The 26,257-nt window shown below is 52.4% G+C and overlaps 2 protein-coding genes across 13 annotated transcripts in view; one reads left to right on the forward strand and one right to left on the reverse strand.

The window, feature by feature from the left end:
• Positions 1,927 to 11,546, forward strand: DMAP1 (DNA methyltransferase 1 associated protein 1). Of its 2 annotated transcripts, XM_013962911.2 has the most exons (11): positions 1,927 to 2,023; positions 2,205 to 2,354; positions 2,868 to 2,959; positions 3,207 to 3,402; positions 9,324 to 9,482; positions 9,605 to 9,772; positions 10,038 to 10,223; positions 10,323 to 10,394; positions 10,685 to 10,757; positions 10,904 to 11,199; positions 11,428 to 11,546. In XM_013962911.2, exons 2-11 carry the CDS (start codon positions 2,250 to 2,252, stop codon positions 11,485 to 11,487), a joined length of 1,407 nt encoding a protein of 468 aa, XP_013818365.2. In that variant the 5' UTR covers positions 1,927 to 2,023; positions 2,205 to 2,249; the 3' UTR covers positions 11,488 to 11,546. The 2 variants fall into 2 exon arrangements, with proteins under 2 accessions (XP_013818365.2, XP_017898719.1); XM_018043230.1 differs by lacking the exon at positions 2,868 to 2,959 and having other exon boundaries at positions 1,945 to 2,354; positions 11,428 to 11,540.
• Positions 11,932 to 26,257, reverse strand: part of ERI3 (ERI1 exoribonuclease family member 3) — a 132,624-nt gene continuing 118,298 nt past the window's right edge. For all 11 annotated transcript variants that reach the window (XM_018043277.1, XM_018043259.1, XM_018043294.1 and 8 more), the window contains one exon: positions 11,932 to 12,458. In XM_018043277.1, the coding sequence (XP_017898766.1) occupies positions 12,376 to 12,458 (83 nt within the window). In that variant the 3' untranslated portion in view covers positions 11,932 to 12,375. The remainder of the gene's footprint in view (positions 12,459 to 26,257) is intronic.

Raw genomic sequence — 26,257 nt, forward strand, 5'->3', positions numbered from 1 at the left:
AAACCACGCCATGTCCAAGACAGAAAGATAAAAGATTACTCTTAGGATAAAACCCAGACTCATTACTGTGGCCGCTAGTGCCTACCTCTGATCTTAAGTCTTCCTGTTCTTCCCCTCCTTACCCAATGGCCACCACACCAGCCTCTTTTCTTTATGTCCTTTCAACATACAGTGTTCCTTCCATTTTAGGGACTTTGTACTTGTTATTCCTCATGTCTGAAACACTCCTTCCCCAGGTATTTTGTGGCTGTTTCCATCATTTAAACCTCAGCTCAAATTTCAGCTCCCCGAGAATCTTTTCCTGACACACTGTTTAGTCCCCTATCCTATTACCCTATTTTTTTCATAGCTCTTGTCCCTATGAAACTTACACTATCTATTTTATTGTTCATATGCTAGATATGAGCCCCACTGGGAAATTTTTGTATCTCATTCACCCGCTGCATTCCCAAAGCCTAGAATAATGCCTATCACAGACACACATTGGTGTACCACATCCTTGTCCTCACAGGAATTATTCTATCAGGAGAGAAATATGTTAAACAAATAATCATGCAACACTGATTACAAGCAGAATCAAGTGTTTGAGGCTGAAGTGCAGGACCCTTTCCCACTGCTTTGTCCACTTCTGGCAAATGCCCTGTGGGCATTTGCTGCTGCAAGACCCTGGCTTCCCCTGGAAACTGATTAGAGCTCAGAGCATTCACCCAGGAATTAGGCTTCAGAAGCAGGACGAGGTTTGTAGCTCTAGGCCCGCTTCTCCAAACTTTTGGGATCTAGCTAGGTTTGTGGCTGCAGCAGCAATTTCCCCCTCCCCCTCCCCCTCCCCCTCCCCCAGTCAGAATAGGATACAACATTGATAGCTCACTTGTGTGGGCTGTCTGTTCCTCCTAGATTTTTGACAAGCCCCTGGCTTGGGATCTGGTCTCCTTAATACCTTACAACAGCAGTCTCCAACCATTTTTGCACCAGGAACTGGTTTCATGGAAGACAATTTTTGCACTGATTGAGGGGAGGGGGTGGTTTGGGGATGCTTCAAGCACATTACATGTATTGTGCACTTTATTTCTATTATTATTACATCAGCTCCAACTCAGACCATCAGGCATTAGATCCTGGTGCTTGGGGACCCCTGCCTTACAAGCTACACTCCATCTTCCATGCCCAATGCCCAGGGTCTTCCATGTCTGCAGGCTATTTTGCAGAGGCTGAAGTTAGGAGCTGCTTCCCCTGTCCCTTTGCCCTTTCTCAGGACCTTCTGCCTCTTGAATTGTCTCTCTCTCTCCAGGAAGATCAGCAAGTTTCTTCCCTTGTGGGATACTTCTTCCAGTTGCTACCTGCTCGGGGCTGTGCTCTTGGACCTCTTTGGAACCCACACAAGCAGCTAGCTCCCAGACAAGTGAAGTTTCAGAAAGCTGGGCTCCAGTAAAGTCCCACGGGACCCCGATCCAGAGACAACCCAATCAGAGGAGGTGCAACTGAGGGTCCCCACCTCACACCATCTTGGCAGCCACCCTGGCAAGCTCTGCCTTGTCTGGTTGATCTCTTCAACGCTCAGCAGTGTCTGGTACGTACTTAGCACTTAATGAACAGAGGCAATTAACGCCACTAATTCATTTAATGGAAAAAGGCACCGTGTTAATGTATTACACGGATTATTGGCACTTCGTTTACGCAGGTACCATGACAGTTTCCACTTTGAAGAAACGAGTGCAGAGAAATTAAGCGACTCCCAAGGTCAGAAAGCTCTGCACTCTCTTTTCATTGCGCGATGGCGCAACGCAGAGGGAAAATGCCAGAACTCCAGGCAGTCCAAGAAACCGGCGAGCTCCTGGGAGGCAAGGTAGGTGACAGGCTCTGCGCGGTCAGTAGTTTTCATACTGGGTTGCCAGCCGGCTTGCTTTCCGCTAGCACAGACCGGAAGCGTTCCTGTCGGCCACGTTTCTAAAGCGCACGACCGGAAGTTTCTGTCCGCGGCTTTGAGGAGATAGTGGAGCCGCTGGGCCGCAGCCGGGAAGCCTAGGTGTGGAGGCGCTGAGACTTAGGAGACAGCTGGGGCCGTTGGGGAGACTCAGGTGGCGGGACACTGGCGAGGTCCCGACCTGACCCTGGGCCAGTCTCGTCCTCGCGGCCCGCCTCCTCACCCCGCCCCCACTTGGGGCTGAAGTGGCTCCCCTCCTGATCTGAGCCTGGTCCCTCTTCAGGCACTGACCCTTGACCTCGGGGCGCTCCCCCATCCTTTGGGCGCGATGGCTACAGGCGCGGATGTCCGGGACATTCTAGAACTCGGTGGTCCAGAGGGAGATGCAGCCTCTGGGACCATCAGCAAGAAGGACATTATCAATCCGGACAAGGTAGCAGTGGCGCCTGGCAGTTGGGTAGCGGGAGTGAAGTGGTGAGGAGGAGTGACAACAGACGAGGGCTCGAGGAGAGATGAGGTGCCGCCCTGGAGTGAGACGGGCGGTAAAAGATGTGGCATAACGGGACAGAGAGCGTGTGTCACCTTGGTGAGGTGGGACGGAGGGGGGGACACGCGCGGAAAGTGGTGGGGACCAAGAGGGTGTGGCATGTGTAGGCGAGGACCTGGAGAGTGACACTTGTGTGAGATATTTGGGGGAGGGGCATCAAGTCGGGGCGACCATGCTGAGATACTGGAGAAGTAGCTTCTCTGACAGGTCGCGCTCTGAGGTTAGAGGTGTCCCTGGAGTGGGTTTCTGTACCTTCAAAGTGGGTCGTGATGTGTCAGAGTGTGAATGTCTGTCGCTCTACCTGTAGGTGCTGGTTTGTTCAGGGATTGAGCTGGGCTAAAGAATTTTCAGGAAAGGGAGTTTAGGCTGTGGTTCCTCTCCTGTGGTTTCCCTCCCCAGAAAAAGTCCAAGAAGTCCTCGGAGACACTGACCTTCAAGAGGCCCGAGGGCATGCACCGGGAGGTCTATGCACTGCTCTACTCTGACAAGAAGCAAGTATTAGAACCCCAGGGCCCCAGGCTTAGGCCCCTGACCAACCTGCCTGTCCCTAACTCCTGATTATCCCAGCCTGTTTCCTCCTCACCCAGGGCTCTTGCTTGCCTACTAGGATGCAGGAGCTCGATGTCTCACTCCAGGACGTGACTTCTTGCTCTAGGGTAGAGCAGCGGCCTGGGTCCAAAGGCTCTCTCCACACCTTCTGACTCCATAATCTCCCACCTCCTTAAACTCTGCTCCCAGGGATGCACCCCCACTGCTGCCCAGTGACACTGGTCAAGGCTACCGCACAGTGAAGGCCAAGTTGGGCTCCAAGAAGGTACGGCCCTGGAAGTGGATGCCATTCACCAACCCAGCCCGCAAGGATGGAGCCATGTTCTTCCACTGGCGAAGGGCAGCAGAGGAGGGCAAGGACTACCCCTTCGCCAGGTTCAATAAGGTGAGCCACCACCATGGGGACATAGGCCAAGGTTGTGCCCACCTACTCTGAGCCACATGCCTGAGCTCTCCAGTCTCCTGGTTGGCTCCAGAGGCACTCTCAGACCGGGTCTCGACCATGGTTGCCCACTCAGTCCTTGGGACACATGCCTGCAGGGTCTTCTCTGCCCCTGGGGTCCTGTCCTCTCCTAGCCCTGCTCTGATTTTTGGGGTGCTGCCTTGGCCTTTCAATTGTTGCTGTTCTTCAGAGCTATGTCCTAGGTGCTCTACTCTGCTCTCTCTGTACTTTCTCCCTAGTGTGTCTCATTTACACCATGACCTCAGTTACCCTCTCTATGTCTCTAACCCCAACTTAATATCTCCAGTCCAGAGCAGCAGTTCCCATATATCCAGTCGTTTGCTTACCTCTCTCCCTAAAGGCCCCACAGGTACTTCAGATCAAGTGGATCTGAAGAACTTATCATCTTCCCTCTGTTCCCCACCCCTAAACCTGTTCCCCACATCAGTGAATGACACCACCATCCACCCAGTTACCCAAACCAGAAATTTGGGACTCATCTTTAACTAAGCCTCCTTTAGCACTCATATTATTTCAGTCAGCAACAGAACAAAGAAAGCAGGGAAGACATACAACAAACATGGAAACAAATAAGTTGGATTCTTTCAGATAGGACCGATCAATGAAACCAGGATATGAAACGAGATAAAGAGGGAACTTGTAGATGTAGGGGAGGCCTAATTTAGGTCGGGTGGTCAGGGAGGGCCTCTCTGAGAAGCTAGGATTTGAGCTAGACCTCAGTGATACATCTCGTCATGAGTCCTGCTGATGGTTTCTATATAAATGACATCTGCCTATGTTCTTCATTCTCTGTACCAGCACCCTAGCCCACGCTGATTTTTCTGTGGTCTAGATGACTGAGGCTCAGATGGAACAGGGCCCTACCCAGACTCACCCAACCAGTGAGAAACAGCTGGGCTAGGCCAAGATTCCCTAGCCATTGTTTAAGCCACTACACAATATGGACCCCAGTCCCTGCAGCTTAGAGCAGCCTAATCTTTGAGCCTGAAAGCCCAGGGGTCTTGTAGCTGGACTCCTAAGTCCTGACTTCTTTCCCCTCAGCCAGTACATCCACTTGCACCTGGATATGTTCCCCCGAATGGCTCACAGGCTTTTCAGACTCAGCATGTCCAGGTGTGACCCATCATTCTCCCCTATACCGCCAAATTGCTTTTTCTCCACCTCACCATCATCTTTAGGCCCTTCAGGTCCAATGGAGGGAGAGGCTGGAGATGTAAGACTGAGTAGGGATATCTAAGAGGTAGGAGGTTTGAGGTGGGGGAGGAAAGGTTGGATGAGACAATTCAAGGTGAAAAAAAGAGTGTTCATTTTGTATTTTGTAAATACTGCTCCATGCCAGGACTTCCCTTGTAGCTCAGTGGTAAAGAATCCACCTGCCAGTGCAGGAGATGCAAGTTCGATCCCTGCCTTGGAAGATCCCCTGGAGAAGGAAATGGCAACCCATTCCAGTATTCTTGCCTGAGAAATTCCATGCACAGAGGAGCCTGGTGGGCTACAGTCCATGGGGCTGCAAGAATTGGATATGACTTAGCGACTAAACTATATATGTGACACACACATCAGTTCAGTTCAGTCACTCAGTCGTGTCCAACTCTTTGTGACCCCATGAATCTCAGCACGCCAGGCCTCCCTCTCCATCACCAACTCCCGGAGTTCACTGAGATTCACATCCATCGAGTCGGTGATGCCATCCAGCCATCTCATCCTCTGTCGTCCCCTTCTCCTCCTGCCCCCAATCCCTCCTAGCATCAGAGTCTTTTCCAATGAGTCAACTCTTCGCATGAGGTGGCCAAAGTACTGGAGCTTCAGCTTTAGCATCATTCCTTCCAAAGAAATCCCAGGGCTGATCTCCTTCAGAATGGACTGGTTGCATCTCCTTGCAGTCCAAGGGACTCTCAAGAGTCTTCTCCAACACCACAGTTCAAAAGCATCAATTCTTCGGTGCTCAGCCTTCTTCACAGTCCAACTCTCACATCCATACATGACCACTGGAAAAACCATAGCCTTGACTAGATGGACCTTAGTCGGCACACACATACATATATATCAATTTTCTTATTCTTTTCCATTTTAGTTTATTACAAGTTAATTGAATATAGTTCCCTGTGTTATGCAGTAGGACCTTTTGTTATCTGTTTTATATATGGTAGTTTGTATCTGCTAATCCCCAATTTCCTAATTTATCTCTCCCCTATCCCCATTTGGGAGCCATAAATGTGTTTCCTGTGTATGTGAGTCTATTTCTGTTTTGTGAATAAGTTCATTTGGATTCCACATATAAGTGATATCATATGACATTTGTCTTTCTCTGTCTGACTTCTCTAGTTGCATCTATGTTGCTGCAAATGGCATTATTTCATTCTTTTTTATGGCTGAGCAGTATTCCATTGTGTATATACACCAGTTTTCTTTATCCGTTCACTGTCAGTAGGCATTCAGGTTGCTTCCATGTCTTAACTGTTGTCAATTGTGCTGCTGTGAGCATAGGGGTGCATGTGTCTTTGAAATTAGAGTTTTCTCCGGGTATCTGCCCAGGCACAGGATTCTGGGTCATAAGGTATTGAACTGACTCTTGAAGGATGTCACCAGGTAATAGTAGGAAAGAGTACAGTGACTTGTTCAGGCAGAGGAGTCATCGTGAGCAAAGACATAAATGAAAAATCAGTCATGTGTATGGGATGCTGTGGGCATTTCCCTGTTGATGAAGCCTGAAGTCCAGGACAGAACATGGTGGGAGAAGAGGCCTGAGAGGCCAGCAGGGCTGAGTCAGGCAGGGCTTGGCAGGCAGGCTCAGAAATGGGCTTTGCGCTGATGTCTTTGGGGAGCCACTAGTAGGTTTTAAGTAGAATGGTGTCAGGGTCAGATTTGAGTTTTAGAAAGATTGTGGTGATTATGGGTGGAGAATGAAGCCAAAGTAAGGAAACTAACCATCTTCCCGCCAATGCTGCTCATTCCTGGGGTCGTGCTTTCAGTCAGTGGCTCCCCATACGATTTCTTGCTCAAGCCAGCAACCCAGGAGTTACCTGTGACAGCATCTTCCCTCACCCCTTATGGCCAATTGTCACAACCTGTGATGTTTAAAGCCTCTCAAGTCTGTGCCCTTTTCTTTACCTTCTGCTGCTGCTGCTGCTTTATTTCAGGCCTCTTCACTTCCTACCTGGATTATTTCTTAAACCTGCCAGTTGGTCTCCCAAGCTCATATTTCACCCCCTCTGTCTTCACTGTTGCCAGGGTGGTCTTTGTAGAAGAGAATCATGACTATCTCACTCCTCTCTTTATTTATTTTTCTTTTTTTTTTTTTTCACTCCTCTCTTTAAAACTAACCTTTCTGGCTCCCATCACCTACAGAATGAATTCCAGACTCCTTAGCTGGCGTATAGGCCTGCAGCAGCTCCCCTCTGCTGACTCTCCAGGCTCTCTCAGGCCTTTCCTTGTCTTGCCGTTTTCTTGTTCCCCTAATGTGTCCTGATGCTTCTGGCCATTTCTCTCTCATCACTGTTTACATGGTCCCCCTGCTTAGGAGTCTCTCCACTGCATTCTCTCACCAGTTCACTTCTATTATACTTAACCAGGCCTCATTTATCTCTTCCCTGTCGACCCTTGTCCCAGGCTAAATCAGGTGTCACTCATTACATCCTAGGCATACCTTTGTCATCAATTTTGCCTCACTGTACTAAATTAGTTTTGCAGCTGGACTGTGAGGTCCGAGAAGGTAAGGCCCATCTTACTCAGCATTGTGTCCCTAGCATAGGTCTAGCAGGCCCATGATATTAATAAATATTGGCTGATCTCTCTTGCTTGACTGTGAACTTCTTTTTATTTTTATGGCTGCGCCACGTGGCTTGCGGGATCTTGGTTCCCCAACCAGGATTCAAACCTGGGCCCCAGCAGTGAAAGTGCCAACTCCTAACCTTTGGACCATCAGGGAATTCCCTGATCGTGAGCTTCTTGAGAACAGGACCAGCTACACTGTTCCTGAGCATATTTTTTTTAGTTAAATGGAATTAAAATGCATAGGAGGGATACTTAACCAACTGCAGAGAGATCAGAAGGATGAGAAGTTATCTAGGTAGAAGAAATGTGGAAGTGAGAAGGCATTTCAGGCAAGAACAACAAAGGCTGAGGGGGAGAGCCTGGTATCTTCCAGTAACTGCTAGTTGCTCAGCTGGAACTTAGGGTCCATGAAGGACAGTGGTTGCAGAGGGAGGCCAGGTCATTTACCATGTGTTCACTGATTGATTCAATAAATATTCATTAATACCTACAGTATGCAGGTCCTGTGCTGAACTCAGGAGGTAGGAAGTGATCCAGACAACCCTTGCTCTTGGCAAGTTTGAAAATTATCCAGAAGGCACTTTCAAAGTATGAGGGAGCCTTTGAGGGGTTTCATAAGGGATGGTTGGGTAACATCAGTTATATATTCTAGAACAGTGCTTTTCGAATTATCTGTGATAAAGGACATTTTTTAAAATTTCCCAATTCATCAGAGACTACTGAAGAGAGTAAAATTGTAAGAAAAGACAGAGCATCAGTCCATGCTTCTTCTGAATTATTTAGCAGCATATGATGCTGTAGAATTGTCGTGAAGCTTTCTAAATGCTTATTCTCATTTCTGTGCTTACTGTAGACCAGGTTTGTAGCAGCACTGGTCTAAAGGCTGCCCTTTAGCAGTGTCAGAGAGGTCCCATCTTGGCTGCAGATGGAGAATTGCCCGGAAGAGGATTAAATGGAGGCAGAGAGACCAGTGGGGAGGCTGTATCTCTATCCAGGCAGGGGGGTAGTGATGGTCTGGACACGGGCATGGCAGTGGAGAATTGGGAGGTAAAAGCCACAGATTTGGGAAAGAGGAGGGGTTCAAGGGTAAAGGTAGGAATTAAAGATGCCTCCTAGGGTTCTTGCTTGGGTGATGCCAACATTGAGATCTGAACTGGAGGAGATAGAAGTTTGAGGGAGCACAGTGAGCTCAGTACTGAACATACTGAATTTTTTTTATTGAGGTATAACAGTTACATATATATTAGCTTCAGTTTAGAAGGTAATGATCCTGTATTTGTATATAGTGTGAAATGGTCACCCCAGTGAATCTAGTTAACACGTATCACCTGAACACATTCAGTTTGAGATGTATGTAGGACTTCCAGTAGGAAATGTCCCAGAGGCTGTGGACACAAGGGTTTTGAGAGCCAGTGTCGTTTGATGGAGAAACTTCCCTGGTCCAGCCTAGCACTGTCTCCTTCCTGGGGTCTCTTGACTGACAGACCCAGCCCATAGTGGTGCTGTTTCCCCTGAGGGAGGTCTGGGGGACGGGGCATGGGGGTTGGGATGGGGGTTTATGCTGGGAGCAGGATTCAGGTGCCTTTTCTATAGAGATGAAACCTTGGCCAGCTTGGGGAGCTGCAAGTCTCCCTGTCACCACTGGGTGGCAGGAGTGCTTCAGACAAGCGTCCCCTGCTAGGGGCTGGACCTTTCTGTGCAACTTAGCCGTCTGCCCTACTCCAGAGTTGACCCTTGGACTCCACAGACATGCTTACCTGTGGGCCCCTTACCTTGACCACGGGGTCAGGAGCATGTGTTTTGTGCAGTTAGTCCTGGAGTGGATCCAGAGGCGGGCGACAGTCCTGGAGCCTATCAGGGCCTTTGGTCAAGCCATCAGTTTCTTTCCTTGCTCTGGAAACATCTCCAGGGGTCCTGTGCAGGGTCCCAGGCAGAGGATCTGCTTTTGTCCAGCGCAGGGATGGGCAATCAACAGGAGGGACTGTGGTCACGGGGCTGCAGCCCGTGCAACGTGCCGTGACGCAGGCGTGCCCCTGTCCCCCTCCCCGCCGCCCCACCCCCGCCTGTAGACAGTGCAGGTGCCCGTGTACTCAGAGCAGGAGTACCAGCTCTACCTTCATGATGATGCTTGGACAAAGGCAGAGACCGACCACCTCTTTGACCTCAGCCGCCGCTTTGATCTGCGTTTTGTCGTCATCCATGACCGGTATGACCACCAGCAGTTCAAGGTGAGCTGGCGCCTTGTTATCTGCTTGTGTGCCCAACCCCCAGGCCCGGCAGGCCACTAGCTCCATGCCTTCTTTTTTACACACTTCGGAGCGTTTGTCTCTCTCTCCATGTCTGTCCTTAGAAGCGTTCTGTGGAGGACTTGAAGGAGCGGTACTACCACATCTGTGCCAAGCTTGCCAACGTGCGGGCTGTGCCAGGCACAGACCTCAAGATACCAGTATTTGATGCTGGGCATGAGCGACGGCGGAAGGAACAGCTGGAGCGTCTCTATAACCGGACCCCAGAGCAGGTCAGCGCCAAGTCCCACAGACTCTTCAAGCCCTGAGACCCCTGACCACTGCCTCCATCCTGCACGCCCTCGGCTCCCCTACTGCCCCCCGCCCTGACTCCATCCAGTCCCACCCCTCACCAGCCACCCTCCCTGCTCCCTGTACCTCCCTCCTGGCCCCTTGCTGCTCAGAGTCCCTCACAGACTGCCCAGCACCCCTCCATCTCCCTCTCTCCTCTCACTGCCCCTTGAATTTCACACTCCTCTCAGCATCTCTCTTTCCCAGGTGGCAGAGGAGGAGTACTTGCTGCAGGAGCTGCGCAAGATCGAGGCCCGGAAGAAGGAGCGGGAGAAGCGCAGCCAGGACCTGCAGAAGCTGATCACGGCGGCAGACACCACTGCCGAGCAGCGCCGCACGGAACGCAAGGCCCCCAAGAAGAAGCTCCCCCAGAAAAAGGAGGCTGAGAAGCCGGTGTGGAGACTAAGCCAGCCTAGCTCAGGGTGGAGGGCTGGGACTAACATTGGGCCCTCTCCCCGTGACACCCTGGTCTCCATAACTGCTCCTCCCCAGGCTGTTCCTGAGACGGCAGGCATCAAGTTCCCGGACTTCAAATCTGCGGGCGTCACGCTGCGGAGCCAGCGGGTATGTGAGTCACCTTGTTCTCTGTGTCTGGGCCTCGGCTCTATGGCCTGAGCGCTGTGGGCCAGGGGCCTGGAGCAGATGGAGGCGGACACACAGGATCTCAAGCGAACACCAGGCTGAGCTCAGCTTTCAGCCTCTTCTACTCACTGGTTGTAGACCCAGAGCTGCCTCTAGGAGTTAACTTCTCTTCTAGTCTTCCCCACCCCGCCCCAATTCCTTTTGTCCCCTTCATTCTAAACCGCTTGTCGGGAGAGGGTCCTGCTTGAGCTGAGCTGCCTGGGTCATTGCAGATGAAGCTGCCCAGCTCTGTGGGACAGAAAAAGATCAAGGCCCTGGAACAGATGCTGCTGGAGCTGGGTGTGGGTGAGTGTGGGGGCTGGGCCCCTCAGGATGGACCTTCCCACCAACCCCCTCCCTCCTCCCCAGGCGAGGTTGTGGATGAAGGCCGGGTGGTAGGAGGCAGTTCTTGCTGCTGGCCTCCCACCACTGTGCCTCCTGCCCGCCCACAGAGCTGAGCCCGACGCCCACGGAGGAGCTGGTGCACATGTTCAATGAGCTGCGGAGTGACCTGGTGCTGCTCTACGAGCTCAAGCAGGCCTGCGCCAACTGCGAGTACGAACTGCAGATGCTGCGGCACCGGCACGAGGCACTGGCCCGGGCCGGCGTGCTGGGGGGCCCCACCCCCCCGGCCCCGGCCCCGGCCCCGGCCCCGGCCGAGCCAGCGGTGTCTGAACCCGCTCTTGGCTCTGACCCCAGCAAGGACGCCATCATCGATGTGGTGGGCGCACCCCTCACGCCCAATTCGGTAAGAGGCTGGACCGACCAGGAGAGCTCCAGCTGGCCCTGCTAGTGAGCACGTGCACGTGCGCGCACGGGGCCCACCCCCTCTAGCGCCCGAAACAGGGATCATTGCTCTGAGGGGTTCTGAGAATGAGTGGGTGGCCAGTGGGCGTCACCTTCCTGACTCAGAGCATGAAACACAGGCACCGAGCCCGAGTCCAGCCATTGACCTCGGCACCTTGTGTCTCCTCAGAGGAAGCGGCGGGAATCGGCCTCCAGCTCCTCTTCTGTGAAGAAAGCCAAGAAGCCATGAGAGGCCCCACAGGGTGTGGGACGCTGCTGTGTAAATAGAGCTGCTGAGCTGGACTGGGCTGCCTCCTTTTCCTCTCACCACTTCTGACGCCCCTGGCTGGGAGGGTAGCCGGGAGGGGTGGCCCTGGGGCTTGCCTGCGCTGAGGCCCTCAGCAGCCCTTTAACCAGTGACCAGCTCCCCCAGCTCCTGTATCCGGGAACACCCATCGTTCTACACTTGGGTTGGTTCGCACACAGCATCCCAGCTGCTTCTCACACAGCCTCGTGCTCAAGACAGTCCCCGCAGCCCTGTGCGTATTCAGAGGGTCTCAGGTGCTCCGCTGATGCCAGCTCTGCTTACTGGTGGCCTTGAGCACAGGGCAGCCTGGCGTGTGTGCTGTCCCCCACACGTCCAGATGCCGTCAGGCCCGGCACCACCTGGTCCACACACACACACACCCAGGGCCTCATTTCCCCGACTTTATTCAGTGGCACGTTCACAGCGGGGACGGGGGCAGACACGAGGTGGGGCCTGATCTGTCCTGGAGCCCTGGGGGCACCACACACCATGCACTACAGATGGGAGGGGGCACAGGGGGGCTTGGTGGCCCCAGCAGAAGCCTGTGTATTGGGAGGAGGCGGTGAGGAGGAGGTCCCCCAGCCCAGGCCCACAGTGGGAGGGGCTGATCCTGGGCTGAGGTTGAGAGGTGGGGGTAGGGGGCACAAAGTGTCTGTTCCAGAGGGGCCAAGTGGCCAGGCCTTACCCAGGGCAGAAGCCCACAGGGCGGGCTGGGGGACACTCTGGATGCAGAGCTGTGCCACTCTCCCTTTGCCCCTCTGGTGAGGGAGAGGAAGGTTCTGGGCTGGGCCAAGCAGCTACCCTGTCCTGCCCCATCCCATCCTCGGCCAGTCAGAACGGCTTTGACGTCTGCTTGAAGATGAAGCCTCGATACGCGAGTGTCTTCATGATGTTGGCAATGTTCTTGCAGTCATCTAAAAGGAGGGAGAGGAGACAGTTAGGTGGGCCCCAGATCCTTCCCCTGTGGGCCCACAGGTGCTCCTAAATGGGTGTTATGGGAAGCAGGATCGGATTCAGGAGCCAAAGGCTCTAAACCAGGGGGCTCCTATCCCCAGGTGGCAGCATCTCCAGCTTCAGGTTGGGTCAGCAGGAAGCCTGGTCTCAGGGCCTCAGTCCCATAATTCATGCTGGAAATTGGCCAGCGTGTCCCGCCCGGCCCCAGCGGTGATGTATGGGCGCCGTCGCAGTAAGAAAAAGGCAGAGTAAATGTGTAATTTCTCCCTTGACGGCCCCCGGCCGCTGGGCGATCCTTCTTGTTGCCGCCGCGTGGGGACGGCCCGTCCGCCACACTCCGTCTTCCCGCCACCCTCCTTGATGTCTCCATTTCATTACTGTGCGGCCATTCATCACGCCCACGGCCAGGGTGACTTTGCCGGCACTTGCGTGTGTGTGGGAGATGTGGCCCAGGACATAATCACTGGTGACAAGGCACAAGCCTTGGCACTTCCAGTCAGGGCCCCAGGCTCACACGCTCCCACAGCAGCTGCCTGGGTGCCTGGTTCTGTGCAGCCCCAGCCAGCAGAGAAGGGCCAGGTCTGTGGTCCTCTCACGCCCTGGCCAGCAGCCTTCTCCCAGACATGCCCGTGGAGCTCAGCCCAAGCTCGCTCTCCTTCCCAGGTAGGCTTCAGACCCTGACTCTGGCAGTATCTCAGATTAAAGACATCTGCGCCTGCCAGATCCTGGCAGCAGTGTCTTCAGTATTGATTCCCATGAGAAACTCCATGGTGAAAGCCATCCCAGACCCCAGACATGGGTAGCCACAGGCGCAGGCACTCCTGGAGCCTCAGTGTCATGGTCATGGACCAGGACTCCCTGCACCACCCGCCTCCCACATCCCATAGGTGGCTCCTATACCACAACCGGGACAGCTGCCACAGCCCTTACAAGACCGATGCCAGGACTGCAGAAGCACTGTACATCGATGTCATAATCAGGTTGGGGGGGGTAAGGTCAAGGTGAGGTCAGGAGGCCCTGCATCTGTCAAGGACCAACCCCTTCCAGTAAGCTCCCAGCCTCTCCTTGCCAGATCTTAGACTAGGAAAGGGGACTAACCAGAGAGAGGACAACTGGGAGAGTGGGGCAAGTCCGGTCAGGCCAAGCCTTGTGCCATCAGCTGGACCCCAGCTCTGCAGACCCTGCACAGGTCAGACAAGTCACACATGGTCCTGTTTCTCAGAGCTCGAGATGGATGTAGCCAGCTGGGGTGGATGTGGGCAGACAGGTGACCCAGGCTTTTGGGAAGCCATGAAGGCTGGTCTGAGGCAGAACAGTGCGAAGACAGATGGGTGGGTAGTGGCGGCCACGGCAACTCCAGACGTGACCCATCCTTGTGGTTTATGGGCCGGACACGCGCCCCGCTCAGCTGCCGCCCCATCATTTGTCTCCCTTAGTGTGCACGCCTAGACTGTGGGGGTTGAGGGTGGAGGGAGGGGGCTGCGACAGGAGGAGCCAGGCAGCCGACAGGAAGGGGAATGGGGCAGGGCTGTGCAGGAGGGGCGGGTGTGGGAGCGGGACAGAAGGGCCTTAACGACAGGGTCCAGGAGCTGTGATGGTACTGTTGATAGGGTGATTTTCTTCCCAAGTAAATCTGGCCTTGTCAGGGCACCTCCAGTCCTTCCTGTCTCTGACACTCTGGGGACCATGGCCACTGTGCATATTAAGAATAAGTCCCCTCGTTATCTGCAATTACCCAGCGGCCACACACCTCATTTCTTCCAGCAGAAAAGAAAATTAGTTTTCTATTGACTTCATCTGGCTCCTCCCTCGTTGGTGGACAAATCGCTCAATCTGCCTCCCCTGGCCCAAGTGAATGTGCCAGCCCCTCCCCCCAGGCCACTAGCCATCCAGTGGGCAAGCACTGATCTCCCACCTGTGCCTGGCCTGGGGCTGGGTGAAGGTCCATGCACCCCACTCTCAGCCCTGACCTCTCCTCACTCTACACCCTGGAGGGGTCCATCCACATCCCGAGCTCCAGCTACTTCTGAAAACTGCCTCCTGAGCTCCAGGCCACAGATCCAGATACCTCGGGAACACTTCCTCCTAGATTCACACACAAACTCAAAACGGCCAGCAGTGAGCTAGTTTTCTCCCCCCAGCTCCTTCACTCTCCCGTGTTCTCCATCACAGTGAATGGCACCCCGAAATGTCCCAGAAGAAGCCCGACCCAAGCCTGGCATGCTGCCTGCTCCCCCAGTCCAATCAAGCATGAACTGAAGGCTTTGTCGTCGTCCTCTCTCCTCTTCTTCCCTTCACTCTGGCACCTCCTCCCAGTCCAGAGCCCAGCATCTCCTGCTCTTCCAACAGCAGCGGCTTCTTTCTCCCCTTTAATCCATTCTCACAGCCAAAGTAATTTTTCTCACACAAATCTGATCACATTCTTTTCTCCTTAAATCTCTTCAGTGGCTTCCCTGCCCTCAAGTCCACACACTCATTATGACTTCAAGGTTAAAGCCCTGCAAAACCGGACCCCTGCTATCTCTGGTCTCACCCCTGCCACTCTCTACCCTCAACCCCCGGATTCCAGCCTCAAGGGGCCACTACTGTTTTCTGAAAACGACAAAGTAGGTTTTGGAGTCAGACAGACCTGTTTCTAGTCTTAACTTTGCCCGTTGGCAAGTTTCCCCAAACTTCAGGTTCACCGGGGCGGTAAGAGCTGCTACCTGAGTGTTCTGCGAGGAATGAGCGAGTGAAACTGCCATCTGTCTGCCCATGCTTTATGTCTGGAATAGCTCCTCTCCTTGATGGGTAGGGAAGGATGCTGGTATTCAGGATGGTCCAGTGGTGAGAAGGTGTGTACTGTACAATCTGTGGTATAGGTGACATAGGGGCCAGCACACTTGGTAAAACCACTTATCACTCATGCCACAAACTCTGACTACTGACTTCGTCCACCAGGGATTCCGGAGTCTAACTTGTAACTCGTCTATCATAATGAAGAGAGACCCAGACTGGGCTCATCCAGCAGGTCAGTACTACTGCAGTTTTGGGCTTCCACCCCTGGAAGCTGACTTAAGAGTCAGCACTCCACTGATCAGCACAGACACAAATCTGGGCTTTTAATAGTAAGTTCAGATAGAGCTCTGGGTGAGCCTGATAACAACATGGCCTCCCGAAAGTCCTCGGCTCGAAGCCCTGGGTCAGCAGTCCCATTTTGTGGCCTATCACTGAGTGACTGGGAATAGCCTGAGGCTGTTCTCGGGGGTCAAGAGCAGGGAGCCTTGTGCCCACAGCAGAGGCCTCTAACAGTAGGTCTTCCACACCTCCAAATTCTAGAAGACTAACCTGTATTTGGAGAAGGCAATGCATCCCACTCCAGTACTCTTGCCTGGCAAATCCCATGGACGGAGGAGCCTGTTGGGCTGCAGTCCATGGGGTCGCTAAGAGTTGGACAAGACTGAGCAACTTCACTTTCACTTTTCACTTTCATGCATTGGAGAAGGAAATGGCAACCCACTCCAGTGTTCTTGCCTGGAGAATCCCAGGGACAGGGGAGCCTGGTGGGCTGCTGTCTATGAGGTCGCACAGAGTTGGACACAACTGAAGTGACTTAGCACCAGTGGCAACCTGTTTTTATGTTCCTGCAGGATCATCAACTTGTGACAAGACTGCCCTCATCTTTTGGGGGGCATTAATATTTTCAATGTTGGAATTAATTCTTAATGTTTTTATATTGCCAAGGCTGTAATGGGGGGGAGGGGCTAGTTGCATACATTCCTCAAAGGTGAGCGGGATCAGCACTTAACAGGATGAGCTTGCTGGCTGGGCCCAAGGGTAGTCAAATACCTGCTTGGCAAGGTAGCTGCTAGTGGAGGGTGGCTCAGATCGCTCAGGACAGCCTGTGAGAATTCACACAGGGCAGCCCCCTGCGGCTGACACGCTCCAGCTGGTGCCCTTGTCTGGGACCTGAAAGAGGACAGGATGCGGAGCCTGGGCCAGGGCCACCCTCAGGAGGGAAGGGGCCCCAGGAAGCTCTTGGAGGGCTATCTATCCACACACTCACTCATTCAGCAAATACACTGACACCTCCTGGGTGCCAGGTGCACAGGCCCATGCTGGGCCACGGCCTGCAGACCCTGCAGCTCCCTGCCCTTGAGGAACTTCAGAGACTGCATCTGCAGGTGGCACAGTGTGAACAATGCTGTGCGAAACGCAGGCACCAAAAAGGGCACTTCGTTCAGTCAAGGATCAGGAGAAGATTCCTGGGAGGAGTAAGTTAAAAATGCAGAAGCAGCTAGCCAGCAAGGTGGGGAGCTGTTCTCAGCATAGTGAACAGCACAGGCACACTTTCAATGGGAAATGTCGGGTGTCCCCCCAAATTTAAGATGAGCAGATGGTGGGTGGAGGTGAAGAAGAGACAGGGGAGTGGCGAGGTCAGCACTGGCTGGCCAGAAGAATGCCTGCAGAGCCCCAAATGCCAAACTAAGGAGCTTTAATTTCTTTATTCTGGGAATGATGGTGAAGACACATGTTGGGGAGCATGATGGGGTCTGATTTGAGTTTCAGAATTATCCTTTGAAGACTGGAGGGGTTAACCCAGAAGGCAGAGATACCAGCTAGCAGACTGTACTATGTATTTCTGGTCCAGGTCAGAAATGCTGGCCCAGAACAGGCCAGTGATGGTGGAGACGAAGGTGGAGAGAAAATGGTCATGTGGAGAAGCGGAGACGAGATTTTCAGGAAATAGAATGAGCAAGACTTCATGAGAGGTCTGGGAGGGCTGGAGGAGGCACAAGTCTAGGATGTGAGTACTATTCACTGTAATAAGGCAAACAGGAGAAAGTACAGGTTTAGGTCAGTGATGAACTCAGGTTCAGATGTATTAAGTCTTGAGACGTCTATGGGGCAACTAAACTTATCAGGCATTTCTTTTATGGCTTCTGGGCATTATAGCTTGCTTAAACAGGCCTTCCCTATCCCAGTATTATTAGAGAACTATCATATATTTTCATCTAATACTTTGTTTATAAAAACTCTGACTTTTTAGTCTGCCTAGAATTTACTTTTCTATGTGGTGAGAAGCGGATCTAACTTGCTTTTTCCCCTAGTGGATAGCCAGCTGTCTTGTCACCACTGACTCAACTGTCCACACCTGCCCCACACTTTTGAAATGATCCCTCTCATATATACGGAGAAGGCAACGGCACCCCACTCCACTACTCTTGCCTGGAAAATCCCATGGACGGAGGAGCCTGGAAGGCTGCAGTCCATGGGGTCCCTGAGGGTTGGGCACGACTGAGCAACTTCACTTTCACTTTTCTGCATTGGAGAAGGAAATGGCAACCCACTCCAGTGTTCTTGTCTGGAGAATCCCAGGGACGGGGGAGCCTGGTGGGCTGCCCACTATGGGGCTGCACAGTCAGACACAACTGAAGTGAATTAGCAGTAGCAGCTCATATATACCATTTCCATACGTGGATCTGTTAGAGCCAGGAAAGAGAATGAACATGAAATGACCAGAGAGGCAAATCATACAGAGAGGACACCCAGAGCAGAAGGGTAACAAGCTGCTGACCTTATGAGGCTGTGAGGCAGTGAGGCAGTGAGGCCTAAAGGAAGACTCAGACACAACTGAGGTCCCCTGCCTAAAACGCTCAGCATGGCAACACACTGTATAGTGATCTCCAGGAGCCAGCGAGGAACAGGGCTGGAGCACGCAAAGCAGGGACCCAAGAGATGGGTGGAGAGAACAGTGCAAGGAGCAGGAACCACTGGAAGGAAGACGGCAAGAACCTGGCGCGTGTCAGCATTCTAGAACCTCAGCCCATCTCCGCCTCCTTCTGCCGCAGCACGCCTGAGCACAAAGGATCAGAGGGACTGCCAGAGCAAATTCGCTCCCAGCCCCACGTGGGACATACTTACTCTAAGAAGTTATTCGCTGTTTATCTGAAACCCTAATTTAACTGGCATACTATGTTTTTATTGCTAATTCGGCTACTCGGTGCTGAGGGCAGCATCTCAAGCTATGGCTGGGCGCAGTTCAGGGCACAACAACAAATGGGAGCTCAGAAGACAGGAGACCAAGGCAGGGAATACAGGACTAAGCCAGCAGAGGGCCCCTGTGTATCCCTAGATTCTGGGTTCGAATCCAAACTCCATCACTGGACAACTGTGTGAACACAAGCAGATTACTGTACTTTATTTAACCTCTCTGTGTTTCAGATTCTTCTCTAAAATGGGAATAATAATTCATAACTATAGCAACTACTTCCCTCAAAGGGTTGTTAAAAAGATGAAATGAGTTTTTATTTGTGGAGTGCTTAAAACAGTGGCTGGGTTAGTTATTAGTAGTAGTATTGGTAGTGTTATTCCAATAGTATCCAATGATAATATTGCTATTCCAACAGAAATACTCTGCTATCCCCCAACTCCCATTCCTTGTCCCAGACACAGCCCACACAGTCCCCGGGGCCCACAGACAGGGTGACCTTGGCCTATCGGAAACACCCCACCCCAGACACAGATTCCCTTCTCCCCACCAACAGGGCTCCTGCAGCTCCCTGCCCTCCCCCCAGACAGGGCCCTCTTAGCCTCAACTCCAAAGTGACCCCTTCTTCCAGCCGCCCCCCACCCTGCACAACCCCCCTCCACCCCACCGAGGTGCCTGGAGGTGCCACAGGGCTGATGGTGAAGGATGATGGTGGTTCCACAATAAGGGGAAAAGGCAATTTCATCTTGATTAGCAGGCGATTTCTCTCTCCGTAATAAGCGCGCTCCAAATAATTAGCGTGTTTTACGTAATAATGAAATTACAGAAATGCAGTCCACTTATTCAAACAACTCACCATTACCATATTTTTAAATATTAGACTTAATTAGAGTTTATCACTTCAGAGAAGTATGCGGACCGAAGATGTTTTTAAAAAAATCCTCATAAAGTGTTTATTAAGCGCTGGTAAAGCTGGGATAATGATGTGTTTGGAAATTAAGGCAATCAAACACTTACCGCCGCTCCTGGAGGCCGGGCATGGAAATGAGGCCATTACACGCCCATTACCCGCCAGCTCGAAGCCACTTGGGGGGCGGGGAGAGGATGCGCCTGGCCGAGAGGGCACAGTGCCTGGAAATGCCTGTGCCAACAGCCCGAGACAGCCTGACCAGTAAGCACAGAATCACTTATAGGCCACTGACATGTGGCCATCAGGAGCCTGACTCAGACTTGGCCAGGCAGATGACGGGACAGGTTCCAAATGCCAAAGGCACCCAAGACTAACTTGGGTCCAGACTCCCAGGCCTGGCAGGACAAGTCAAATACATTCAAACCCCAGTGGAGTCTGGGACAGGAGCCTGATCAGGTAGCCAGAGAGGTCAATGAAGAGGCGGAAGCTGCAGACCCAAGTGTCCTCTCCCAATTCTAGGCCACACAGGAAGGGGAGCTGGCATGGTAGAGCAGGGTCTAGGAGGAAGCTGGGGGACTGAGTCAGGGGCCGGGCTCAGGAACACACCTAGGGACAGACTCGGACTGGGCAAAGTAGGCAAGAAGGGTGGCGGCAGAGAGGGGCGGGTGGCTCCAGGCCCCATTTATCCCAGTGAATAACTAATTCCAGAATTTATAGTGCTGGGTTTTTGTTCTGTGGCCATTTATATCTGCGAGGGGAGGAAATGAAGAGGCAGCGCGGACGCCACATCTTTCTGTGTTATTGCTTGTCTGCCATTTGCAAATCATTATTAATTGTGGGCCCTGGTGGCGGGCCGGGCGGGGGCCGGGCCGGGTACATCCACATAGCTCTTCATCAAGGACCCCAGCCGCTGCCCCAGAGAGCCAATTACCCCGCCCTGATTGGGATCAGATAAAGAGGGAATTTTTACAAATTAGGGAATAAATAGAATTTCCACACAGGGCGCGGGCAGGACCTGAGAGGCTGTAATGAAAAACCATCCGTCACCATCAGCGCGGGCTGGGCATGCAGCCCCGGCACTCCCTCCCTTTGTGGGCCCGCCCTAACGCTCAGGGGCCCGGGCGTACAGGTCTAAGGACACCCCAAAGCCCTCCAAGGCCTGGAAGCAGGGAGAGGAGTTCCCACTGGGGCGCATGCACACCCACCGGGCCCAGCTTTGACACGATCCCTGTTGCCTTACCCTTTCCCTGTCTGCCTGTCCCTCAGGGTCTTGACAGGAGGAGACTGAGGCAGTCCTGGGTTGGGGACCATGGGGCAGAGACCACATCCATGCCCCTCCAGCTATGGCAGCCCCAGGGCAGAGCCCCAGCCCCGTGGACCAGTCACTCTGGGCTCCCATTAGCGCTCCTCCCCTTGGATCATTAAATATGTATATCTTATTACACGCCTTGTTAGAGTATCGAGCTCTATTGACTGATGATAAATCCTGAGCCTCGTCCTGGCCATAAATTTATCTGGAGATGATGAAGACTCAATAATCTAGTCAGGCAGATAATATCATCGGGCCTTAAAAAAGATCATTACATTATATGTCAGAATTAAAAGTGAAATACGCCGTAGTAACAGGGCGGCTGCTCTGGCCATTATAACGGGTGCCTGCCTCCCCCCACTCATCCCCAGCCAAGACCCCACCGGGCTAGAGGGGCCAAGAAGCCTCACCTTCCTCTTGGCTCTGGACACCATGGCTAAAAGTGCTTGATAACCTAAGGCCAAGTAAAGAGGATCTGGTGTGGGAGGGGAGCAGGGAAGAAGTGGCCACTAAGAACTGCGGAGCACACCCGCCATGCCTGGCAGCCTCTTCTGCCCCAACCAAGCTCCCACCTTAGCCTGTCCCTAGGGGCCAGGGAACTGTCTTCCCGGGGCCCTGGAGTGGCTCCACTGGGAAGGTGATGGGGCTTTCCCTCCTTCCAGAATGGCCTGACCAATGAGGGCAAATTCTTTCCAGAATGGACACCCAGGACACAGAGAGGTTAGGCTGCTTGTCTGCATGCCCCAGGCACCTGTGACCTGGCCCCAGACCCACGGGCCAGCAGCCTATCTGAGGTCTGTCCTGGGAGCATGCGCTATCAACACAGACCACAGCCACCTCCCTCCCGGGAGCCCTTCCTGTCACGGCCTCTGCATCCTGCTGTTTGCGAACCTTGCTGCCAGCCTCTTAGTGTTGCCGTCGGCACTAACAACCATCTCCGTTATATCTTATTTTCACCCATTTCCACAATCACACCTTCCACCTTGCTAACCTCCTCCACTGTTCTTCCTTTGAAATTCTAAATTCATATATCCCTACTGAAAGTGAAGTGAAAGCGCTTAGTCATGTCTGACTCTTAGCGACCCCGTGGATTGTATCCCACCAGGCTCCTCCGTCCATGGGATTTTCCAGGCAAGAGTACTGGAGTGGGTTGCCATTCCCTTCTCCAGGGGATCTTCCCAACCCAGGGATCGAACCCGGGTCTCTTGCATTGCAGACAGACGCTTTACCGTCTGAGCCACCAGGGAAGCCCAAAACAGGGGTTTTCCCAACTCAGGGATTGAACCTGGGTCTCCTGCACTGCAGATTCTTTCCCATCTGAGGCACCAGGGAAGCCTTTCTTTCCCCTCACTGGAACCTCAAAACCATTTCGATCCCTCATCTCTCCAGGTACATCCCCCTTCTGGCCTTTCTGCCCACTGTTGACTGCTTATCCAACAGCCACTCCCTCTCTGCAGAGCTAGTGGAGCCTGCTCCTCCTTCACTGACCCAGGGGGAACCCCCAGGGTCTGAGCCATTTGTGGGGATCCTAACCCCTTGCCAGTCATGGGTTTAGGAGCGGCCAAGCATTCTGGCTACTGGGATATGATGGTAAGTTTGCTGAAAGACCTTCCAGGAAAATTTCTTGACTCTTAAGAAGAGAAGCATGAGGGGGAAATGGTCCTTTATATTCTGGCTGGACGTTTTCGTGTCTGTACATCATGTCTGGGACCAAAGAAGCACCTTCCAGCCTTGAGGGCAGTTAGTCTGTGGAGAACATGCTGAAGATAAAAGGACAGAGAAACGAAAAAGAAAAAAACCCTGAATGTCCTTGATGACACTGCTGAGATGCTTAATGAACCAACGCTAGGATAACCTTACCTCTCTTGTGATGTAATAAACCCTCTTATTGTTTAAGATTTAAATTGGGTTTTCCTTTTCTTGTAGGCAAAAGTATAGTAACTGATACAGAATGTAAAGGCAGGAAAGAGAGTGAGAAAATAAATCAGGGGAGGCAAAGGGCACCAAGGGCACTATTTGAGGCTAGGGAATTGGTAACCCCTGTTATGTTCTCTTAAAATATTTGCTCAAAATGTTTTCCTGCTATATCTCAGGATACAGGCCATGTTACCATAAAGGCTAAAAGAAGTCAAGCTTAGATGGGAACCCAGGAGAAAACAGAGGGAAGAAAATACAACTTTACTGAGAAAGGATTTTTATGTATGTGACGTGCAATTTAAGTAGACGTTTTCAAAGTCCCACAGCAATACAAAGTCAACAGACTCACTCATGGTTTCTTCTTCCTCCCCTGCCCTTCTTAGCAATGTCACTTCCAATGTCTAGATTATCTCATGGTCCAAAATGGCTGCTGAAGCTCCAACCATCACATCCACATTTTAGGAAAGAGGAAGAAGGGAAAAAGCAAGACTAATGTACTTTCCAGCTGAGTCATTTCCCTTTCAGTATTGCTCCTGAAAGGGATAGGTGTGTTCAGGCTCACACACTTTTCTTTTTATCTCACTAGCCAGAACTCAGAGATATAAACATCTAGTTGTATGAGAAACTTAAAGAAAGTAGCATTTAACTGGGTACACCATGTTACCCCTAATTATCCAGGGGCTCTATCTAATGAGGAAGAAGGTCAATGGCTATTGGGTACATACCAAGTAGTTTTGGTCCAGGCAACGTAACGGATACACCTCACTTTGGAGCCTGGATTCCACAGTCCATCATCTCAGTCCTTTCTTGCCAGTAGTTTCAACTCTCTTGCTCCCTTTTCCTCCCATTACCCTTGCCTAGAAAAACCAAACTCTGCCTTCTTTAAGTTTACATCTGGGCTGAGTGTGACTAGAGAAAATAGTAACCTTACAGGCTCATGTGACTCATAAAATCAGAGTCATCGACCTCACCTGGGTGTATAAACACCACCCCATTTTCTGTGTGCACGCGCTCTTTTTCCTTAGTGACAATCTCACGTTCTCTCTACTTTCTACAACTCTCTAACCCCTACCCCCAGCATCACCCAACTGCCTCACCCACACAATCTCGTCTCCTACTTCACAGGAAGCACAGAAGCCAGCCCCCTGCACCTGGGCCGGTCCCCGCCTTTCATCCTGATACAGCAGAGGAATTGTCCTGAAGTTACTTCCGAAGCCACCCTCTCCCCAACTCTACCTGGCTTCTGGAGTCTACCCTGGCTGCTTTTCAGGGGTCTTACATTGTGAGTAACCCCCGTTCTCCCTGATACAGCTTCAGTGGGCTGACTCCGGCCTTGAGACGCTTCTCTGGGTTTCAGTGGCACCACCCTTTCTCCCCTCCCCTCCTCCAGCCCCCCGGCCTTTCCTCCTGACCATGGTCATTAGCCTTCCTCCCTTTAGACTCTCTGCACTCTCCCTCAGCAAATGTAAGCTTTATTTACCACCTATCTTCTAACAGTTTCTCAACCTGTACACCTACTACCATCCTCTTGGTCCAGGAGTCAACCTCTCTCGACCAGGTGACATTACTGCCCCCTCTCCACCTCCTCCTCCATGGTGTCCTTCTAAGCCACAAATCTGGTCATTTCACTCCGTCTTAAACCCCTTCAATGCTCCTGGAACAGAAAAAGGACATCAGTAGAAATGTCGTGAAACTGAAATAAGGCCTTTTGTTTAATAAGCAGTAAGGGACCAATGCTAACGGCCTGGTGCTGATGGCTGCACTGCAACTGGGCAAGAGGCTAACACTAGGGAAAGTGGGGTAAGAGAAGCTTCTGCAAACAGAAAACCAGTTCCAAGTAAAAAGTTTAAGAGTTCATAATTCAAACCACCACCACCACTTTCAACAAAGCCTCACTGCTCCAAGGATAGTGTCCAAACTCCTCCACTCAGTTCCGGGGATCTACCCAAGGTCCCTCTCGGGCCTCATCTTTCCCACACTCCTGTTGGACTGTGGAATTCAGCCTCTTCTCCCTCTTGGCTTTTCCACATGTTCTTCCTTCTCCCTGGGAAGCTCTTCCCCCACTGCTAGGCCGTTCTGAGGGACAGAAGTTTGCTGCGGTTTCCTGAGGTCCTTGCCTGCACCCCCATGTTGATGTTAGGAACCCCTTCTGTGTGTTCCCACAGCACCTACTGTTCCTCCATGTGACTGCCTCTGTCACCCCCTGCTGGACTATAAATCCCTTGATGGCACTCCTGTTATCTCCACAGAAGCCCTCAGTAAATATGTAATAAGTGGAGGAAAGGAAGGACTGGAGGAAAAGTAAGAGGGAAGGATGGGGGGACAAGATCACGTGAGCCTACTCTGGCCCTGATACCTGCCGCCTGCAGCCCAGACAGGCCCCAGCCCCAATCCTGCCCCAGGTTCCCACATGCTGGCAGCTTCGGCTCCTTTCCCACCTCCACTCGTTCCGAGTATCTTTATTTCCCCAAGATCTCCTGTGCCAGAGACAGGTTGGGACCTGAGCTCTCATTGACCTGGCCAGCCCGTCCTGAATCAAGACATCTAGGGGCAGAAGGAGCAGTGTTGGGCTCCACAGTCCCTGCCAGTGATGCCCTGGAGAAGGGCCTAAGCAAGCTTGGGGACTCTGGGAGCGGGGGCTGCCCTCCCTAAGCCCAGTCCCACCTGGTAAATATTTCATCCTCAAGCTGCTCAGCTAATCCCTATTAATTTCAATACCGCCGCCTTGCCTGGCTCAGCTCCCAATGCATTATTTATCCCCTTTGTTTGTTTGTCGCTAACAGGTGGGCCCCAGCGGAGGCGCTGACTGGGGACAAGCCCACTCCATCACAGTGTGGCTGTGAATTAATCATGAGGACTAATGGGAACCACCTCAGCTCCAGGCACTTCCCTAGCCCCCTCCCCCTGCCCTGGCACCCAGGGGTGGGCCTGAGCTGTCTCAGCACAGCTTAACTCAATTCAAAACAACACATTTTATCCACTATCTACCCACAGGAGTCAGACACTATGTTATGCTTCGGGGACACAAGCTGAACGAAAGAGACAGAAATTCCTGCCCTCAGGGAACTTTCAATCTAGTGCAGCGGAGCGGGGAGGGGGCATTTAACAGATTTTTAGTGAGGACTATGACGGCATGCTCCAAAGGTCGAGTGTGCAGGGGAGGGGACCTGACCAAGGCTAGGAGTCAAGGACTCTTCCTTGAACAGCAAACTGAGCTGTGCTCTGAAGGATGCGCAGGACTGAATTAGGCTAAGGGTGGGAATGGGGGCTCCCAAGGAAAATAAAGCCAGGTGGGAAAGTCCGGAGGTAAATGAAGGCATGGCAGGTTCCAGAGAATGAGGAAGGGTGCATGAGGAGAGAGGCTTCAGAAGGGGCCCCTACATCAACGAGGCCCAGCCTGGGTATGCTCCTCTCCCTAAGTGACCAGCATTTGTCCCAGGAGATTAGCACAGAGTCCTCCCAAACACCTGGACACAAGCACACACTCACACCACCTCTGCTGACTTGAGCAGTGTCTGAATTGCTTGCCCTTTGTGCCTGTGGCACTGGACAAGTGGTCAAGACTGTAAGCCTTCAGCTGCACAGATCAGGAAATTGAGGTGAGCATTTGGCCTGGAGGACTCTGAGGAGGCCAGTGTGGGCCTCTGAATGC

The sequence above is a fragment of the Capra hircus genome, chromosome 3 (assembly GCF_001704415.2).
Source record: "Capra hircus breed San Clemente chromosome 3, ASM170441v1, whole genome shotgun sequence".
In the NCBI taxonomy this organism is placed as follows: domain Eukaryota; kingdom Metazoa; phylum Chordata; class Mammalia; order Artiodactyla; family Bovidae; genus Capra; species Capra hircus.

Excerpts from the sequence above, each read along its gene's own strand:
- DMAP1 (XM_013962911.2), top strand. The coding sequence starts at position 2,250 with ATGGCTACAGGCGCGGATGTCCGGGACATTCTAGAACTCGGTGGTCCA. Across the intron at positions 9,773-10,037 it reads ATAACCGGACCCCAGAGCAG|GTGGCAGAGGAGGAGTACTT; the intron begins GTCAGCGCCAAG and ends TCTCTTTCCCAG. Across the intron at positions 11,200-11,427 it reads CACCCCTCACGCCCAATTCG|AGGAAGCGGCGGGAATCGGC; the intron begins GTAAGAGGCTGG and ends GTGTCTCCTCAG.